Genomic DNA, 16,289 nt, shown 5'->3' on the forward strand with positions numbered 1-16,289 from the left:
ATTCAACTTTTCATAATATTAAGTTTAGTATTAGTATATAAAATTTATATATTTAGAAATTAAATAAAAGTACTATTAAACACACAAAAAAATTAATTTAATTAATAAATAGTAAACATGATAAGCAAAATGAGTCAAAGAAAGTATTATATATCTCCAAATAAGTGATAAGTAGGTAAATATAATTTTTATATTTAAAATTATATTTTATTCGTGCAATGTACACTCCCAAGTCGTGATTCCAAATTTTTCTCACAATAAAAAATTTTTTCTTTATTCAAAATAGATATGATTGCAGTTCGATTTCAGTTCAATCTAAACTGTTGGTTCATGGTTTCAGTAAATGATAAAATAGACCGAACCAGAATTTTTTAGGAAGGTTCTGATTTTGGTTTGAACTATTGATTTGAATTTATTTTTTTTCTTAAAAACCAAACTTTTCTATCTTGCAAACCTCAGAATAATTCATCAAAAATTGATTAATACGAATACATGTATAAATACGTAATTGATCAAACATTACTTGAAAACGGCTCTTCTGCACTTGAATTTCATTTTTTTTTTCCAGTTTGGGACCATAACTGACAGTTTCAATTCTGATTCCCAATTTTAAATCGTCACCAAAACTGTTCATGCATACAATTCTAATTTTAATTTGATTGTTACAATAGTTAGTTCAGTTCTAACATATTGATCGATTCGAACCAAATCATGGTCATCTATAATTCTGAAAAAGTAGCAAAATAGTAACAGCAACCCATTTTTTTTTTCTTTCAGAATAAGTAGGAAAATAGAAAGAATAAGCTGGCCAAGTAGATACCCCGTGAACATGCACATGCCCTTGTTCCCTGACGACAGACTTTCATATTCCCAAAAATAATTTGAGTAATAATAGTTAAATGAATAAAACCGCGGTTTTAGAGAGAGAGAGAGTAGACAGAGATCGAAACTCTCCCTCAAGGTGCGGTTTTATGGGGATTAATGTAGTTCGTTACCATGGTTTTTGGTGGGCGATTGTCAGAGGTTGTCTGTGCTGGAGGTGATACTGTCTCTCTCTCTCTATATATATATATGGAGGTTTGGCGGCGGCAAACTTGCCGCCACCTCTGGAGCCTGACGAAGCATGATCACTTCCAAAGAAATATGATTTTTTATAACTTTCTTTATTTATTAATCAGTATTGTAAAAATCCCGCCTAGACGCTAATTAATTCCCGTTTAGGCGTTAGGCGTCGATCAATTCAACCACCTAACGTATCACCTTAAATGGAGATCGATTTAGGGGGCTGGCCGGTTAGACGACCGTCTAAACTCCGCCTAAGCATTGCTAGCTTAGGCTGCTTAGGCCTCCTAGGCAGCCTAGTCGACCAATTAACTATTGTTCTTATGTTTTTAATGAGTTATTCCACTCAAAATAATACGAAATAACCCTACATTGTACAAACTGTAGCTATTTTTTAGGTTAATATTTAATATTTTAGTATTAATTATTAAAGTATTATATAATTTATAATTATTAGTCTTTAAAAATTGAAAATACTTTAAAAAAAAAAAAAATACACTAGCGCCTAGACGCCGATTAATCCCTGCCTAGGAGTCCTAGGCGCTAGGTGTTCTCCGAGCACCCGAGGAACGTCTGGTGATTTTTTCAACCACGATTAATGTACATATAATACATGCATATACATATATGTTATAACATATATGACAACAAGGCAATGAATAACAAAATATATACAACAACAATAAAAAGTTAAAAACGAAGCAAATTATTATTGGGATTTTATGTTTGTTGCCAACTTCTTGTTCAGTACAAATTGTCCAAAACATGTTTTAGCGTACCTATCTACATACTATAAAATGAAAATACACACAAAACATTCAAACTAAACAATAACATACAATTACCATATCTCTCGTTATAACTTATGCTTAATTGATAAATTTAAAGAAACTTGTACGATAATTATATTAATTAATCGCTTCATATCTTATTCTTGCTCTTGCATTTCTCCATGGCTCTTGGGGCTACATTAAAGTAAATTGAAAAAAGACAAATGGTCACAACAATGAAGAATATGTATGTATATATGTATAAATGTTTCATTAACAATAATTAACATCGTTGAAAAATCGCTAGGCACTTCTGGGGTGTCCGAAGGGCACCTAAGCGATTGTGTATTTTTTATTTTTTTAAAAAAATTTATTTAATTTATTTAATTTTTAAAATTTTGAAAATTATAAACTATTGAATAATTTAGTAGTTAATAATAAAATATTAAATATTAACCTAATAAAACATCTAGGTTTTGAACGATTTAGAGTTACTTTGTTCAAAATGACGTCGTTTTTAGTGAAATAACTCATTTAAAAAAAAACTGAAACAATAGTGAATTAGCCGACTAGGCAGCCTAGGCGATCTAGTCGGTCGTCTAGATCACCGATTATGGTGACATGCTAGGTGGTCGGCCGACGTCTAACACCTGGGCATTTTTTGCAATACTGATAATTAGTAAATACAAAAAGAGCCATAACTTACCAAGTCCAATAGCTTCTGACCCTTTGATTATGCGTAGGCGCTTGCAAGAATCAACAAACATCCTGTAATTATGTCATACATTAGTTATTATTATTATAATATTTTAAACGATCGATAAACACTGGTGTCGCGTTATACCCAGTATAAATATGTACGTGTAGTAAATTATATTGGATATTACTGAGACCAATAATAATTATAGTCGATACAATAATTCATTATAAGATATAACGCGACATTGACATGGTAGAACTAGAAATTTGTGATTTAGTTTGGGATTTTTGGGAAAATTGATGGTATAAAGTAAACTTACTCCCATGGTACATCCCCCACGAGCATCCAGTCTCCATCCTTATCTTCGTACGTCGGCACATATTCAGAGCTGTTGAGTAGATCCATCAGTTTCCTCTCATTCATGAAATCTATCATTCCCTGGGCCCCATAATACCCTGCAGTTTAATCACAACTGGGATTACATTATATTTTTCTACATATTATTTTATGCTAACTCCATCATCATCAGATTCTTCAAAGATCTACTCTCCTTATTTTTTTTTTCCTTTTGCAATTAAAGCATTTTTTTGCTAAAGATCTTGTGACCTGGGGCACCAAGTCTCACTTCCATATGGAAGGTTGTGAGTTCGAGCCTAAGTGAAGACAGTAGTGACTCTTTGTGCTTCAGTAGGACTATATTGGGATAAACTTGCCTATAACTGACTAGATCAAACTAAGAAGACGAATAAACAGTTTTCATGAAAATAAAACTTAAGAATTTTATAGTTACCAAATCAATCGTTTTATATATTTACGAAAAAATAATTGGAGTGTTACCAGTAGTGAAGGAACTGAACATGTTGGCCAAAGCATCGGAGAGTTGATTGTAGGTGTTGTACACCTTCAAGTCCACCTTGCGCAGGTAAGGTGCACCATCCATGCTCACCTTCACAAAATTGTTACCACTAATTTTCTCACCTTCTTCACCATTATTGCTCTTCTGATGGGCCATTACATTCTTTCTGTAACTCCTAACTGGTGGCCAACCCACCACTTGTGCCCTGCATTATTATATTATTATATTTTACATTAATACCGACACGAGATGAGAGTGAAAACCGGCCAGTATACGATAATATTTACAATGTGAATTCTTGATGCAGATATTTTTATTTTTCAGATAAATTAATATGCTTTTTGTAAATTACGATCATATCATATAATGATCTTATATTAAAAAGTTATTAATTAATTAGATTTGTTATCTATAAGATCAAATTAATATTCAACAAAAGTATATTGATCTCTGTATTTCTTAGCAATAGCTTGTGGGATCGGAGCAGCAAATTAGATTTATACTTTTGCCAAAACGATGAGAGTTATACCATTAGCAAAACATTTTGTGTACCGTATAATGTGTTTTAAGATAAATTATTTGTAAGCTAATTGAACTAACTACGAGTTAATTAATAATATAACTCAGTAATTATAAGGTTTCAAGTTTGATTCCTAATGAAGCAGCTTATTGTTGGAATGTTGGCCTTCTTAATTGATTTGAGCTTGTCAACTATAGTGATAAGGTTCCAAAAATCACTAACCATTAAATCACTAAAATATTAAATATTAGCCTAAAATACAAATAGAATGGTAAATTTTATAAAGATTTAAAGAATTAAAACACAAATCCACAAATTCACAACTCACAAAGTATATGATTTCCATTTTTTATACAATTTTTGGGTTCGCGACCAATTTGAAAGATTTAAGTTTTTTTTTTTTTTTTTTTTTTTCAAAATGATATCATTTTGAGAGAAATAACACATTAGAAAAGAAGAAGAACAATAGCTAATTGTCGGCCCCCCTAGACAACCATCAAGTCTGCCACGACCGAGTCGATGCCTAGGCCGCCTAGGGGCGCCTAGTCTGCCTAGGTGGCCGGCCGCATAAATCACTGGTTTTGGTATTTTTTAGGCAGCTGACCACTGCTTAGCGCCTAGGTATCGATTAATCGATAACCGGCGCCTAGGCGCGATTTTTGCAACAATGACTATAGACAATCTGGACTAGTCTATCTATTTTGATATTTTGCCGACTAAGATTATAAGGCGGGATTTCAAATAGTAGTAACTATGAATTTCTCTCGTTACAAAAAATAATAGCAATATAATTACTGTAGTGGTGAGGCTTACTTGGCCGGGGGCTTGATGGGGTCCTTGTTAGGCTCCTTAGGAGGAGCTTGCATCTTAGTCTCCGAGAGATCCAAGCAATTAGAGTCGGCGGATTGAAGGTTGAGTTTGAGATCAACGGTCTCAGAGAAGCCTCGTTTTCCGGTGGTCTTCATGGACTCATTTTCATTTCCGCCGCCGCCGGGAAGGCCCAGGCAAAGTTCAGTCTCTTTGAGATTCAGGCCGCCGTGTCCGAGCATGTTCGTCATTTTCGGGGACAATTTTCAGCTTTGTCTTCGCGCCTTAATTTACTTTCTTCTTCAATAATAATATGATGGGTTTCAATGTAAATGAGAGAGAATAGAAAAAGGCGAATATGATGGAATAATATATATAGCAAATGTATGTATGCCTGTATGTGCCCATATTATTGTATACATATAGTTTCAATTTAGCAACCAAGTTCCCACGGATCACATGCCTACACGTGGAAATACGTGTATTTTGGTGGTCAATAATAAAGAATAAATATACTTAACAATTACAGTAAAATAAATACTTAGTGGTCATTTCTTACATGCTCAACTCGATCTTACTGGTTATACTATTTACTGTAAACACATTTATAAAAATAATATATACGAGATGGATCAGGTAAAAATTCGTGCTCAGGTATGGACGAGCCCTTTGTAATAGTATCAAGTGAGTTTTTTAAAATTAAAAGAGCACTCAAGATCTGTGATTTTAAAAGTGCATTTCGGTAAAATTACAAATTAAATACATTTGGTAATATGTAAAGTGGACTTAAGATGATTGCGCTTGTAGATATCATGAAATGCAATTGGTAGTATTGCAGAGTGTACCAAAGCTTGTGATAATTACTAAACTGCGACTATATTTTTTTCTTCTTTTAAAGACATTGATCTTCCTAGATCGACTGCTAGGATGGTTCATAGTTTTCTCTTAGGCATTGGTTCTCACTTAATCGTGTGTGTGTGAGAAAGATCATGTCAAAATAGTTATTCCTGTGAAAAAAAAAAAAATCTCATTAGTTCATTATAAAGATGAACAATACAGATGGAAATTTAGACTTAAAAAAAAGCCAGTGGCATCAAATAATTAAGTAAAAGTTTGAATGAATAAATTGTACATATTTATTTAAAACAATGTGTGTTAAACTTCCTGATACTAAAAAAAAGATGCACATATTGCCTTCTTGAATTATCCATGTGTATTTAGGCAGAAAGGATGAATGTTTAAATTGAAACAATGCTTGTACAAATGCTTGTTTAACATGAATTTTTTATGGCTTACAGTCTACCATTTACGGTTTAGATTTAAAATTTAACTTTTTCATTATTAATTTTTAAAAATTTATCCAAATTTACATATTTTAGTTGTTACAATTGCATATTTATGTGTTTAAGTTGCAAAGTGAAGTTAAATGTCACCACGTGTTATATATATATATATATATATATATATATATATATATATATATAGACACACACACACACACACAAGAGATGGTTCACGTTGTAGTTTTTGGCATGATGATAAACATTCAATATTCAATCTAATAATTGGTAAACTTTTAACATAGTAGTAAGGGTTTGATTCTGACACCCAACATTTTTCATGGACTTCATTCTCCTTTTGAATATTTCTTTAATAAATAAAAGTCTATATAACAATGAAATACATTAACAAAATTAATTTAATTAATGGCATTTCAAAAAAATTAAATAAATACATAAAATAATTCCTATAAGGAAACATAACATTACTTTTAGCAGCATTTCTTGCTCTCTATAGATCCATCATCCATGTGTTAATTGTAGGCTTGTTAGATGTATTTGAGATGGATGGATTATATGATTTAAATTATAAACGTGACAACATATGATTGCTAATAGAAAACATATATAAAGCACTTTAGTGCTCTACACCGCCCAAGTGACCAAGTCTTCTCCCGCTATGATGATTAATGATTTCTCAATCCCCTAATTTCCATTAGAGATATCATAGTTCGGAGTAATTATTGTTGTTCACTAATCCACGTGTTTGAAGACATAATAATGTGAAGAAAATGCTTTATGTTACAAATAATTAATTCGTTACAAAATCTTATTCCAATTGAGGTGAGGAAGTGGCAGCAACAATCTTTCCCGTTAGATATATTATTTTGAGAAACTCATTATTGAATTAAAGTTGTGTAGATTTGTGAAAGTAATATTTGTGATTAGAGCACTCAAAATTGGAACATAGCATTACCCTAATTTTTTTTGTTAGAGCATGAGTTGTTCTAAATAAGTCTTAACCATAGGAGATATCTTTAAGTCCGTACTATAGCATTACCTGATTGCCAGCTCTGTAACATTATTTGCATTCATTCTTAGTAAAGTTAAATGTTTCAATGGTAAAACACTATCTATATTTTGACACGTACTTCATGTGTGTCTCTATCTAACGTTCTCTTCCCAACACCTACCCAACATCAACTACTTATTTTGTTATCAATTGCTAGAGTATTACCATTTGTAGTTTTTTAGGGATTTTTTTTGCCAAGTTGGAGGGGAAAGAATGTGAGGTGGAAGAGAGAAAAGACAATGAATTTGCAGTAAATTGAGTTTTTTGTGGGACTCACGTGGAGAGAGAAAATGAAAATTTGGTCTCATGCATGTTGTGCGCGTTCAGCACAAGATGCACACCCAAAGGACGCGTAAAAGTTTTTTTTTTTTTTTAAACCTCTCTTACAATTGTTTTCTGTATTTTTTTTTCTTTTGTTTTGTTCTCTCTTCTCTCTCCTTGTAATCTGACAAAAAATCCTCAAAAACTATGTTTAATGGGCTTGCTCTTAGGACGAATCTCTTATTACCATTATACCAAAATCTATAACTAATAATGAAAATACAACTTTACCTCTGATACTTGTATAATATCTCTTGGCACATTTCGATAGTAGGATATTGCATTAGATCCTCCGGGCCTTCGCCTTTCAAAAGGTCAAATAATTATTATGTTTACTTAACGCACAAATCATTAGTTAAGCCAACGCTAACATACATGTAATTAGTATATGTGTTTAACATTAAATTAGTATTTTTGACCTTCAATTTTCATTCGATCGGAAGTGTTTGTTTAGTTGCAAATTTTGTTAATTTAGATGTATGTGAACTTGATTGAAAAATGAAAAAAAAAAAAAAAAAAAAAAGCTATTTAAACATGATCATTGTTGCATACATCACACACGACCTGTCATGAATTTTGCCAATCCAAATAATTAGGGCCTTTTCTCCGACATTGCATAAGGTTTTGAGTTTTTGATATGCATGAATTGATTGACGACTTAATATGTCTACACAAATCTTTTTTTAGGCCAATAAATTTATAGTGAGAAAAGTACTATTATAAATGGATATATTGTAAATTGTCCCGGAATGTATATTTGGAGTTCGAGAGCTCGTGGCCCGAAATGGTGGGCCTTGACTTAACAGCCTCATGGCCTATTGCATGGACCTGGACTTAGTTTCGTGGCCCACCACAAGTTTAGCGGAGTTGGTTAGGATTTCTCGGTACAAAATGGGCATGGTATGATTATTATAGCAGCATGTTCTATTATCATTCATTCTCTTGTAATAACATTACACAAGTATTGATACAACACTCTTGACTACTCAATACTTTTGTCTTTATTTCTTATTATTCTCTTGATTATTGAGTTATTTGAGTCGGACTACCCGGATCAATTTAATCCATCAGTAACTATTCACTAAAAAAATCATCTAGATATTTGTGTTCATTTATAAGAATAAATTCTTATATCATAATAATATTGATTAAAAATTGTATGACGGGATTAAAGCAATCAAACATTAACAGTAATGGTTAGAGTCGAGAATTAATTCAAGAACTTTGAACAAACTAAGATCAATTGCACTTAATGTGAGAGTCGTTATACCGTTTAATTTGTAACTAAGTGTTTATCAAGCGGCTCTGAAATGCAAAAGTTTTGATAAAGTTAAAATGGCATACGTTAGATTATTCATTATATTATTTGGTACGTCAAAGTGTCGAAGTAAACATATATTTATAGCCTGATGATTTTGATTAAAACTTTTGTAAGAAAGGAAATCATTTTTGTCCAAAAATTAAAGTTAGATTTTATTTACCAATGGACCAACTCCACTTATATACTTGGTCACTCCATTTTTGGCCATTTTGTTTGTGATGCTTGTGATATCGACAACGATCCATAGATCAGCTCCTTTGTTGCAAGTAATGTCATTTCAAATTAAAGTGAATGTTCATGTACTAAGTTATCCAAAACTTCCGTACATACATAAATAAATATATATTCTTTTACCAATCTCATAGAATATATATATATATATATATATATATATATATATATATATATATATATATATATATATATATATATATATATATATATATATATATGTGTGTGTGTGTGTGTGTGTGTATATATATACACATATCATAGGCACACACCGGTGTTCATAACCTTTAAAAAAATAATTATCTTTAAAACATTCATTAACCTACTTCTATTATTTTTCACGTTAGGCACACAAATCATACGTTATAGGCACACAATACTCAGTAAATAGGCACACATTGGTGTTCATAACCTTTTCTACGCGAGTCTTTGGTTTGTTTTTTGTTTCGTCCGTATGGAATGCAGTATTGATTTTCTAACCTTAATTATAATTCAATAGTGATTCTATATTAATTAATCAAAAGCTTTCCATAAAACTAATTAATGTAAAATATCATCTTTTCCCTTAATTAACTAAAAAACTAATCTAAACATTACCTAAATGTACACCATTAATTTTTAGAAATCAATGGCTAGGATTGATCCTCAAAATCCTCTATAATACATTAGTCCTCACCTGAATAGACTTCTGTATATATATATATATATATATATATATATATATATATATATATATATATATATATATATATATANTATATATATATATATATATATATATATATATATATATATATATATATATATATATATATATATATATATATGTATATGTATATATATGTATATGTATATGTATGTATATGTATATGTATGTATATGTATATGTATGTATATGTATATGTATATATATGTATATATATGTATGTATATGTATATATATGTATATATGTATATATATGTATATGTATATATATGTATATGTATATATATGTATGTATATGTATATATATGTATGTATATGTATATATGTATGTATATGTATATATATATATATATGTATGTATATGTATATGTATGTATATGTATACATATATATACATATATATATATATATATATATATATATATATATATATATATATATATGTATGTATGTATACAAATATACACCACTCATGGTTAGAAAATACACCACACAAATGTGCATCATTAGATACGCATCATCAAAAAACACACCACTAGGTATGTAAATATACACCACACAGTGTTAGCAAATACACCATTAGGGGCAGGGGAGTTATGGTGCATTATTTTGGATGTGTGGTGTATTTTAAGGTGTTTTTGTATATTTTCATTGTGGTGCATTTTCTAACATTGAGTGGTGCATTTTCTAACATTGAGTGGTGTAAACTGCACCGACCGCACGGGAAGGCGCGGCCACATTTGACCAGACGGGCACAATCATTAAGTGATAAACAGTAACCGGAATATTTAATTTCCGTACCATAGCTTGGTGTATGTGTTTGAATTCATAGTAAAGACTACAAGAACTAGAAATTGAAACAGAAAGTTTTTATAATTTGATTTGCCAAACACCCAAACACATGCAATTATATTCAAAAATGGGGTAGGGGTGGATATACATATATGTGTATATATATATGGTGTTGTAATGCAGAATTTTTCCCATATCAACATCTATCACTCATATCTATCTATCTAAAACATTTTGAGGCCGCATGCAATGGTGGTGGCTTGCAGACAGGTCGCATCCAAAACCCTAGCTGTGCACTACTTGCCCTGTCAACATCCTTTTCTAAACCCTATTCGATCAATTCCAATTGTTATGCCATTGACCAGGTCAACCTTATTATGTATTTTCGGTTAATAAATTATGTACATTTTACAATTAAATATTATGTACATGTATTTAATAAACGTTTATGTACATGTGGTTAACATATTATCTACATTTAGTTAGTAAATTATTATGTACTTATTGCAATTAACGTATTATGTATTTGCGGTTAACATATTATGTAAACTCGGTTAATAAATTATGTATCTATTATAATTTACATGTTATGGATCTTCAATTCATAATAGGTTAACTAGGTGCATAATGAAATCGTTTTGAACCAAGATGCATAATACAAGGTGGACTATGGTCTATGGTATAACTTGTCGTTTAGTTCCTCCTTAGCTTATTTTCTGCTTTCTTCCAAACCAACCCTAATTATATGATTGGTATAATTATGAGCCCATGATATGAACTCTTGCTGCCCACAAATTTTCCCAAAAAAATAATTTTTTAAGAAAAAATGATGGAAATCTAAGATAGGATTTTCTAATTTTTCTTTTTCTGGGGAGCTAGAGAGCGACTGATGATCCGGTAATTTGGACAAAAAAATGGTGTGGAGAGTAGCGATATGATATCATATATTCATATCCTTCAATTCCCTCTCAAAGATAGATATGCATGAGTTAGTTTAGATAGCTCCTCTTGGAACTTTTAGATTTGGGACACCTAATATATATCGACAAACAGAATGCAATGGATCGGACTTGTATGAGTTGTATCCCTTTCATTTCTGAAAGAAAAAAAAAAAAAGGGGCCGGGTTTTCTCTATTCAAATTATCTTGTAATGTTTCCCCCTCTAATATTATTATTTTTTATTTTAAAAAAATTATATTCATTTCCTAATTGGACAAAAATGTTGTTTATATCTTCTGTGTGATATGTGAGGTAGTACATAAGAGCGAAATTTACCTAGTAAATATTTTCGAGTAATGATTGTGAATTTTTTTCGTCATCTAGAAATAATAATGTTTAAGAACCAAATATGAAAGTAACCCGATAGTTGTGGGACCAAAAGTGAAAATAATTTTAAAACTAAATATGAAACTCTTAAATTAATGAGATTAAAAATAATTATATATCTTGTAAATTTATAAGATATATATATATATATATATATATATATATATATATATATATATATATATATATATATATGTTCGAAGTTAGTAAAACAAAATAAAACCTTGCTATCCAGTTTTTCCCTTTGTCACTCTCCTCATCCTGAAGATAACTTCAAATCAAGAAAGTGACTTCCACCTGGATAACTTTTTGGATCGGAGTTTTAATTTAATTTTTTTTTTTTAATTTAACCTTAGCTACTTTAATTCAACGGATATTTGTCAATGTTGGTGGTCCGAAATGCCACTTAGATATGTACCAATGTTGGTCCAAACACTCATGTTGATACAGGACCACTTTAAGATTTATAATCAAGAAAAGTGAACAATATCAACTAAAGCAAAAATTCCTCACCCCCACCCTAATACTATATATACCATAATTAATTTAATTTAATTTTATTTAATTGAAAAGTCTACTTATATTTGAGAACTTTTTGTATGAGAATTAATATTCATATATTCACTAATCTTTTCAAATAAAGTTTATCATTTTTTATGACAAAATAAATAAATAAATAAAGTGTAATTACTTTTATTTGTGAAGAATATATTATTTGTACTCACTACTTTTACACTCATAATTAGGCTTTTTTAAGTAGCTAGGTCAAGCCTAAAAGATATAAAAAGAATTTTATACTATTCCTACACTTTTCAATAAAACTTTAAAATTATCACATCAAATAATATTTATACTTAATTAAATGCATTATAAGTCTTGTGTGAGACCATCTGAGTGAGACGTGTAATATTTTATGTTAAAATATAATTTTTCTATGCACTTATACAAAATAAAAAATAAAAAATAAAAAGTAATATTATATGTCTCACGGTGGGACGGGTTCACACAATATGTATGCTTAAATGTAAGTACTGTTTTCTTTATGAAAAAGGAATGTTGAGCATATATACAAAATAAGGGTGCAACGAGACTAATCGACCTCACCAAACTTAAGGCAGGCTCGAGTTTAGAATCAAAATAGTTACAGTCAAGGCTTGAGTTTGAACTCAAGCTCGATCAATTCGATTGGTTCAAATTGAATTTGAATTTTTATCAATTATACCTTAACTCAAGTTTAACTATGTATGTTCTTGTACGCGTACACACGTGTGGCTCAACGAGTCAACAATTTTTTAAGTTTAAACTCAACTCGATTACTTAACGAATTGGCTTGAGTTCGAATTTGACTGAACGACTTGCAAGGAACTTGACTCCTTTGCACTTTTAATACAAAATGGTCAATGAATAGTACAATATATGTTACTAGCTAATAATGTACCATAAATTTACCAAATATCATTTTACAAAATTTAAACCTAATATATCTATGGAGATTAAAAAAAAGAAATTAACACAATTTGTTATTCGATATTCACAAATTGTGAAACACCCAACTTCATTTTTTTTCTTTGAAGGGACACCCAACTTAATTTTAATGCTAAGTAACTAGTACTCTGAACAATTTAAAATATTATTTTATTTATTAAAAAAAACTTATGACTTAAGTTATTATTCTTTCTTTCTTCTTTTTTTCAATAAATTGTACAAAATTGAAAAGAAAGAACTGAAATAATAATTAATCATAACAATTAACATGTATGTGTATGTAGGCACATGTATGTTGGTGAAATAATTTTTTTTGTTTTTTTTGAAATGAGCAATGAGTGATTCAGTGGATTGAGGGGACATGTTGCATCAATCTAATGTGGTATTAATGTGTGAGGCCCACAATGTGCAAATGATGGAGAATCTCCACCATTAAAATATTATTCCCATTGTTGGTTGAAGTTGGGACATTGGATCCCATGGGTGGTGACTTATCAAAGCACTCATTTAATTGCTTGGAATATTCAGCATTTTTTTTTGGCGCCCTATTATTTTGCTATATTATTTATAATTTACCTTTCTAGAAAGAATTAAAAAAAAAAATTCAATTCAAGAGAAAAGAAAACTTGTTCATTCAATTATAGTCAGACAATACCTAAAAGTAGGAATTTCAATCTAAACGCAAAATTGATGAATTGACCTGAAAAAAAGTTTTTTTTTAAAAGAAAAGAAATAATAATAATAATAATAATAATAATAATAATAATAATAATATCATTTTACAAATTTAATTTTTAAATAAAAATTCAATTACACTAATACTAATTAAATGTACAGAATGTAACAAAACTCGATAAAAACATATTACTCTGTACTAAATAAATTACAACTATTTCAATAATTTTAATACATAATTTGAGTACATAATAATAAAAATTAATATAATAATAATAATAAATATAATAATAAGTAATAATAATAATTAAAGTAAAAAAGGTAAACATAATAATAATAATAATAATTAATATAATAATAATAATAAGTAATAATAGTAATAATAATAATAATAATAATAATAATAATAATATTATTATTATTATTATTATTATTTGGTGGTTTGTGCTTTGACGTGGGAAACTTTTGGTCAACTAAGAGTAAGTTTTGAAATTTGGAAAATATTTTTCGAAAAATAATTTTATAAAATAGTTTATTTTTTGAAAATTTTTTAATTTTCTAGTGTTTGGTGAAGGTCAGGAAAAAAAAATCTTTTTTTGTTTGACGGAAAGTTAAGAAATTGTATTTTTTCTGTTTGGTTTATTTTTCTAAAAATAAACATATTATTTGTTATAAAATAACAAAAACAACAATAATAATAAGTAGTGGCGGTGGTAGTAGAGGTTGAGGTTGTTGTGGTTGTGGTTGTGGTGTGCTACTGGTGGTGTTAGTGGTACGGTTGTGGTTGTAGTAGTGGAGGTGCAGTGGTGTTGGTAGTGATGGGGTGGGGGTGGGGGTGGGGGTGTTGTGCTGGTGGTGGGGGTGGTTGTGGTGGTGATGGTGGAGGTGGTTGTGGTGGTAGTAGTGGAGGTGGTGATAATAATAATAATCTAGAAAATAGCTTAAAGAGAGAGACAAGAAAAATAAAAAATTTAAGAGTTAATACCCAATATAGTCCTCGACTATAGTGGTTTTACTCAATTTAGTCCTAAATGACTTTTTGTGCTCAATATAGTCCTCGACTTTGATGGTTTTACCCAATTTAGTCCTTTGTTAAAAATTCTGTTAGTTAATAGTTATAAATACGGTCCTAATGGTAATTTCTCATCCTCCATCCCATTTAGGATGATTCCTTCTTCTTCCCCTTATTAAGATCCACGCAGAAATGTAAATTTTCTCACTAAATCAACTTCAATCCTAAATAAATAAATACAGAGTAACACTAAATCAACTTCAATCCTAAATAAATAAATACAGAGTAAATAAATATCAACTTCAATCCTAAATAAATAAATACAGAGTAAATAAATATTTGGCTACGAAAATTTACATTTCTGCATGGATCTTAATAAGGGGAAGAAGAAGAAATCATCCTAAATGGGATGAAGGACGAGAAATTACCATTAGGACCATATTTCTAACCGTCAACTAACAGAATTTTTAACAAAGGACTAAATTGAGTAAAACCATTAAAGTCGATGACTAAATTGAGCACAAAAAGTCATTTAGGACTAAATTGAGTAAAACCACTATAGTCAAGGACTATATCAGGTATTAACTCAAAAATTTAATAAATGCCTTTTGGTTAAATATCTAAGAAGACATTTTCCGTTAACTTGAGCATTTTTCATTAACTGGAATGAAAATTTTCCTTTGACTTTTTATTTAAAAAAATACCTAAACACACAAAAAAAATTCTAAAATATGACTTTCAAAAATTATTTTATGAATTTCTAAACTGACCCTAAATATTTAATTCATTAAAGTAATGGAAAAAAATCCAACATAGGAGGTTGGATTCTTTTCTGTCGGTAGCTAGAATACGTAAAAGTTACCTAATTATTTATTTATTTTTCTTTACGCAAAATAATAATAATAATAATAATAATAATAATAATAATAATAATACCTTATAAATCAAGTACATACATTTTTGTTTTTGATCTTTTCGTCACTCTCTTCCCCTCTATCTACTATTGTTTAAATCTATTTTGTCTTTGTTTGGCGTACATAACTTATAAAATAGCTTAAAGCTTATAAACAGTATTTACTAGTTTATTTTGAAATGCTATTTAAGGCAACCTTTTAAAACAATTTATTTTAAACTTTTCATGTGTTATCAAACACATCATATGGTTTATTTGTAGTTATAAGTTATAAGCTCTAAAATAAGATCGATCAAACATAATCTTTATATATGGAGCCTTTTATCTGCTGTTGTTTGTTTAAGCAGGGCATGTTGAAATTGTATATATATTCTTTGAAAATTTTAAATGAAATAACTCTTTAAGTAACTTTTTAGAGAAATTTAATTGTTATGTTTCTC

General features: G+C 29.6%; 1 protein-coding gene across 1 annotated transcript; it reads right to left on the reverse strand.

The window, feature by feature from the left end:
* Positions 1-1,747: 1,747 nt before the first annotated feature.
* On the reverse strand, positions 1,748-5,070 carry LOC116002801 (auxin-responsive protein IAA14-like). Its single transcript, XM_031242969.1, has 5 exons — positions 4,722-5,070; positions 3,370-3,593; positions 2,852-2,987; positions 2,539-2,600; positions 1,748-2,027 (listed from the first exon to the last, which is right to left on the reverse strand). The coding sequence occupies exons 1-5, from the start codon at positions 4,964-4,966 to the stop codon at positions 1,984-1,986; spliced, it is 711 nt and encodes a 236-aa protein (XP_031098829.1). The 5' UTR covers positions 4,967-5,070; the 3' UTR covers positions 1,748-1,983.
* Positions 5,071-16,289: the final 11,219 nt, after the last annotated feature.

Source organism: Ipomoea triloba, chromosome 13, assembly GCF_003576645.1.
Source record: "Ipomoea triloba cultivar NCNSP0323 chromosome 13, ASM357664v1".
NCBI classification, from domain to species: domain Eukaryota; kingdom Viridiplantae; phylum Streptophyta; class Magnoliopsida; order Solanales; family Convolvulaceae; genus Ipomoea; species Ipomoea triloba.

Excerpts from the sequence above, each read along its gene's own strand:
- LOC116002801 (XM_031242969.1), bottom strand. The coding sequence starts at position 4,966 with ATGACGAACATGCTCGGACACGGCGGCCTGAATCTCAAAGAGACTGAA. Across the intron at positions 3,594-4,721 it reads CCCATCAAGCCCCCGGCCAA|GGCACAAGTGGTGGGTTGGC; the intron begins GTAAGCCTCACC and ends ATAATAATGCAG. Across the intron at positions 2,988-3,369 it reads GTTCAGTTCCTTCACTACTG|GGTATTATGGGGCCCAGGGA; the intron begins GTAACACTCCAA and ends ATTAAACTGCAG.